General features: G+C 40.3%; 1 protein-coding gene across 1 annotated transcript; it reads right to left on the minus strand.

Annotated features, from left to right (window-relative positions):
• Positions 1–738: 738 nt before the first annotated feature.
• timm22 (translocase of inner mitochondrial membrane 22 homolog (yeast)) lies at positions 739–2912 on the minus strand. Its single transcript, XM_005928486.3, has 4 exons — positions 2605–2912; positions 2011–2207; positions 1421–1493; positions 739–1335 (listed from the first exon to the last, which is right to left on the minus strand). Exons 1-4 carry the CDS (start codon positions 2861–2863, stop codon positions 1259–1261), a joined length of 606 nt encoding a protein of 201 aa, XP_005928548.2. The 5' UTR covers positions 2864–2912; the 3' UTR covers positions 739–1258.
• Between the last annotated feature and the right edge of the window lie 2893 nt (positions 2913–5805).

Here is a 5805-nt window from a genome sequence, read left to right on the forward strand (position 1 = left end):
AAGCAAAAATGAAAGGAACATGAAGAACAAGATGGGAAAGACAGAAAACATTTCAAACAGGGAATTTTGCTGACGGACAATCAGCGTTACACCCCACCCCAGTGTACTACATGTAACATGCTCAGAGACTGAATCTCGGCTGGCCCCTTCTGACCCACTGACTTAAGTTTCCTGCCACCAGTGACCTGTTTACCGGACTTCCCCAATACCACCTGTGGATATCTGTTCAACCTGTGGCCCAGTATGATTGTGCATACAAGTGGAAAGTAATATCACTGGTACCTTGTTAGATGGTGATGATTGTGGGCTCACTAGTCGCAGACATGGAGGGAGTGGTCCTATTGGTTGGCTCCCACATTAGGAAGGCGAGGTTGGGGCCTTCCTATCACTACTGTGCTAACATATTTAAACAATAAATAAAGTAAATAAATTTACAACACCACCATCTTCAGGTAAAAAACAAACCAGAAAAACTTTTCTGAGTTTTTCCTTTCCACTGTCGCCAAAGTGCTTGATCATAGCGGGTCATATAATTGTTGGGTTTTCCTCTGTATCCATTATTGTACGATCTACTGTACAATATAAAGCACCGTGAGGCGACTGTTGTTGCGATTTGGCGCAATATAAATAAAATTGAATTGAATTGAATGTCCTTCAAGAAGCCTGGAGAACCTTTCCTGAAGATTACTTTCGCTATAATAAAAAAAAAGAAAAAATTAAAGCAAAGGTAATGACTAGTTTGGGGGTTGTAGTCCTTTAATAATCAAGGAAAAGTAGTACATCCACAATTTTAAAAAATGCTTTTATTATAAATAATCCTGTGTGGATTAGTTACTTACACATCAAAGAAATGTTTTACAGGCAGAGCATTGCTCATCTGAGTTTTTACAGACCCAGAGTGAAGTTCACACAAGTTCAGCTTTGATCACCTGATCAGTACGCCACTGAAGCAGACGCACTCTGCTCTGTCTTTGAAGATTCACCATGAGAAATTGGCATTCCTTGCTCCAACTGTCCACAATATGAAAGTCACAGGAAAAACAGACAAGTCTTTTTGTTTGTTTGTTTGTTTTCTTTAGCCTACTGTGGTGCCACTTAAAATCCCCGTGTTTGAACAGTACACTTCAATTCTGCTTTAACAGCAATCCTTGATGTGCAGGGAAACATCACGGTTAGCAAGCTCACAGCGAGATTCTTCTTTCTCTGGTCCACATGTGTAATATTTATGTTTTTGTCCATCGAGCCACTCCATAGAGCTTCACCTCAAGTAATATTCAATTGCAGCAGAGAATGCAGCAAAGCCTCCACATCCCAGAACACCAGCCTTCAGACCAGCTGCAAAACAGAAAAATAAACACGTGGACAAAATGCATAAATTTGCTATAATGCAAACTATTAGTTAATAAAGTAAGTTACATACCGCGAAAGCCAATAGCTCCTCCAGTCACACAACCACTGTACACAGCATTCTTCCAGTCAGATTTGCCTCTGTGCTGTAAATGAAAAACAGGTACAAAAAAGACACTTATTACCACAGTGTACTGCAGGGTTAGAATAAAAGCAAGAAATGCAAAGCAAATATAATACTGGCATCTACATTTTTAGAGAGAGGAGTGACTAATAAGAGATAGCTGGCATCCACCTTTGCTGTACTATTTGCACATTTACAAACTTAGCTTAAGTTGCAACTACTTTGCTGAAAATGTTTTGCTGTCCACATATATAATATGTCTTCAGTGATTCTGATGGTGCTCTAGTAATCTGACCACATATTGAGCATTTTTCCTCTTTGAAGCCATGTTATGGATTCACATCACATCTCAAACCCTTGTTGACAAACTGTTATCATTATTTCATTCATTCCTTATTATTCTAAAGAGACTGATGGATACATTGAAAATGAATCGCCTTTGCTCATTTTTGCCTTTTGTTCTGAACTCCAGTCTGAGGTTATATGTCCACTATGAGTCTGTCAGAACCCACATGAGGATGTAAGAAGCTGTGACCTACTGATTCTATGATGCACTCTGTACAGGAGAACATGGCGCCCACAATGGCAAAGTTCTTGGCATAGGACATCCCCCTCTGGCCCATGTCTTTTAGAACCTCTCGTGCTGTTGGAGTTCTCAAAGGGTCTTTGGGGTCGATGCCAACATTAGTATCAATTCCAGCTGTGAAAACACCGAATGCTCCTCCAAGGACGAACCCTGTGGTGAGCAAAAACATCATCAGACTCTTAAAATTGTAATATATACAGATCTTTTCTGCTATTGAGCTGAGTGGCTACATTTGGGCAATATCGTGGCTGTATTATAAACTGATTATTTGATACCTGTTTATTCAAAACGCTCTAAAATGTTGCTTTTACGTTTCTTATGTCTGAACACAAATACATAATTTTAAAACAAGACAATATCGATGACCGATTGGTTTGATCAGATGACTGATTAATTTGCTGTTTGTTGGTATAATAGCATTACAGCTCCCATAGCCTCGTATATCTGAGGTGACTTAGCACACGAAATATTCTGCACGAGCAGCCAAACACGCACAAAAACACCAAACCCTTGTGATGTTTGTTACACTCTCAATGTCTCCGTTTACCTCCCACACAGGCCAGCAAAGACTTGAAGGCGCAGCTCTCCATTCCCCTCTCGATCATCTTCTGCTCGTCGCTTTTCGGAGGCACGGGCAGCCCCCCCATCACGGCGGGGTTCAGGTCCTTCACGGGCCTCTTGTCACCGATAAGATGCTCCAGAATCATACTGTACTGAAGAGTCGGGCTGTCCACGCTCGGGCCGACCGAAGCTGGACCTTGTGGGTTGGAAGCAGCAGCGTTTGCAGCTCTTGTGGAGGCCGCCATGTTTCTCAATGACAGAGCTTCAAGTAAATGTTGTCGAAAGACGAGCGCGCGCATATTCGTCCCATTTGTCTGCTGATAGAAATAACGGTAATTAAAGTGTTTAGCTTCACAAAAACACGAATAAACCACGATAGATTAAATAATGTGTGTATTCTCGTATTTTTTTTTATTAAAATGATTTTATTTTCTCACTAAAAGATTACTTTGGTTAATTTTAGCACATTCGACGCAAAGTCAACCTGTATTTAAAGTGTGGTTGAGGAGTTTATGCTTTTACGTAACACCGTACGTCTACCTACACTCTTTCCACTGGATTATTGTATCAAATAATAATTAAATAACGTAACAGAATTTCGCAAGACTATACTAGATCTTATTGATTACTTTACATTTAATTCTGTTTTATTATATTAATGTCTTCTAAATTACTTTTATTTTTGTGTTTATTTTATCATTAATATATTTTTCATTATTGACGTCTATTTTCTTTATTCAATACTCCTGTCTTTATTGTATTGTTTTTTATTTATTACAGTTTATCTGTCTCGCCTGTCACTCATCTGTGAACCACTTTGAAGCACACTAAACTTCAAACAAAGGTACAGTACAAATTAAATTGACTAAATAAGTTTACACCTAAGGCGAAAACGCTGTTCCTTACATGCTGTCTTATCATTTTTCTGGCCTGTTAAAAAAAAGACCACATTTCCCAGAAACCCCTTAAACACTGCGCCAAAGCATATGCGCCAAACTCGCTTCACGCGCTCCACCTATCGGCTCGAGCTCAGACCGCTGGTGGTTAGACCTTAATGCGTGCGCGAGGCGGCAGTGGCAGCATCCTGTCAACACAGCAGCTCCACCGCAGTACGGAACAGGTGAGATTAATTAACACTTGTTTATTTCTCATAGCATGTGGCCTTTCTGCTTTTTTCGTCCGTTGTTTGGGGTGAAATTTGTAAACTTCACTGTAAAGGCTCTACTGTTTCTCGGTGTCTAAATTAAAGAATGGGCTACAGAGAGTCGCTCGGGTTTCGCCGAGTTACACCAACGTAGAAGTGGCTGACGGTGACATGCTCATTGCCAGCATAGTCACTGTACACGTCTATGCTCCTTTAACGTAACGACTAGTCATTGTGAGAGCAGACGCGTTTTTCCTCAAACGATAATAACGGCTGTCATAAAATTATAGCTCGAGCCAAGGACGTGTTGTTTTCACGCTAATTGAGCGTGGCACTGTATGACTGCAGTGATGGCCAACAGTAAGTGGACTAACAGTACTAACGCTGCATTTCATGTCCCATTTTCCGTAGCTGCAAATGTCCATCCTGAATTTTTCAGTTTACTGGCTAAGGTTGCACCATCGCGAGTCCAACAGGATTCTGCTTGAGCAGTATTTATGCCTTCTTTATAAACATTAAAATAAAAGGTATTAACGCGGTGATAGTGTTGATGCCTGGTAATGTAACACTTTGTAAGTTTCCTCCTTAAGGAAGAACGGGTCAACTTCTTTAAACTGGTCTGAATATTACGCTTAAAATCTTTTCTTTGATCTGATTAATTTTGTTGGTGTACAATGTGTCTGATATAAATATCTAAATATCTAGTACTGGAATAAGCTTATCCTCTTGTAAAGTGGAAAGTAACCCCGGGTTGGTCTTAAAACCTCTGCAAAGAGAGGTCAGTCAGGTCCTGGTTTCCTGTTAGATTTTAGTTTTGGTTTTTAGTGTTTGTCTAACACTTCTCCCTGACAGAAACATGAAAAATGCAGAGATAAAGTTACTAATGTTGCTCAGGCTTTAAGTAAATTTTGATGCTAATGGCAAATTACCTTCAAAACTGCCTCTGTGTGCTGCAAGCTGTTTTTCTACACGTCATCAGCCAGCCAGTTGTTCCCAATTAGTTCTGTGTGAAGCTGTCAAACATGTCTTTGTATTTTCTTGCAGGTACTTGTAAAACGTTTGTTGGTTTTGACTTTAGTGGATCCTTAAATGTTTCATTATGACAAATTATCCTGACTAAGCTTCTGTGTGTAATTTTTCTCTCGCCAGGTAACCTTTAAATGTAGACTTAAAAGATGGGTTTCAGAAAACCAGCCGAGTATCTAACATAATCATGCCCGAATGATAAACTTCAGCAAAAGAGAACATTTCAGTAATGAAAAGAGAGGAAAAATTAAGAAGCCAAATACATATTTTAATTACACGGCTCACTTTGAAGTCCTGTGACAAGTGAACAAATGACGGTTTTCTCTTTTGAGTATGCAAACAGAAAAGCCAGTTCAAACATAAGCACTGCACCAGCTCTGATGAGGTTTGTTTTTAGGCAATATAAGGCTTTGCTTCTCATGGTTAACCATTTAAGAAGGGGAAATACTTCATTGGTCTGTGTTCAGGTCACAAATAAACTCTATTGGATATCGATCATTTGTCAGCAGCACGATGGGCAGTCAGACAGTAGCTCATTCTAAAGTGGATACATCAGGTTGTTAATTTCGCAACATTAACTGATGAAATTGGTTCCTGCCTTTTCTCAATCTGCGATTCACACAGATTAGCCACAGCATTAAAACTGCAGGTGAAGTGGGTGTAATCCATCCCTGGGTAAACTCTGGTCCTGGGATTCACCTGGATATTACGCTCACTCATACACCCACTTCAACATGATAACAGATCAAGCACACGCCCTCCTCGTGGTTAACATTCCCTGTAACAGTCAAAAACTTGGTCAGGAATTAGGCATGAGGGCCATAACAAGGAGTCTGAAGCAGTGACCCTGTCTCCACTATCCACACTTTGCAATCCCATTGATCATCTGTGGGATGTGCTAGAAGAAGTCCAGTCCACAGAAGTGCCACCCGGCAACTCGTAGGACAAAGAGGATTTGCTGCCAACATCCCAGTGCCAAACACCACAGAGGTCATGTGCATATTGTAATGGGTCAGA

Source organism: Haplochromis burtoni, unplaced genomic scaffold (assembly GCF_018398535.1).
Source record: "Haplochromis burtoni strain Fernald_Lab_line unplaced genomic scaffold, NCSU_Asbu1 Contig_115, whole genome shotgun sequence".
In the NCBI taxonomy this organism is placed as follows: domain Eukaryota; kingdom Metazoa; phylum Chordata; class Actinopteri; order Cichliformes; family Cichlidae; genus Haplochromis; species Haplochromis burtoni.

What these genes read in the sequence shown, in the direction of transcription:
- timm22 (XM_005928486.3), bottom strand. Translation starts at nt 2,863, where the DNA reads ATGGCGGCCTCCACAAGAGCTGCAAACGCTGCTGCTTCCAACCCACAA. An exon ending in TTTGCTGGCCTGTGTGGGAG is followed by an intron (nt 2,208 to 2,604) that starts GTAAACGGAGAC and finishes TGCTCACCACAG; the next exon opens with GGTTCGTCCTTGGAGGAGCA. An exon ending in CAGAGTGCATCATAGAATCA is followed by an intron (nt 1,494 to 2,010) that starts GTAGGTCACAGC and finishes TTTCATTTACAG; the next exon opens with CACAGAGGCAAATCTGACTG.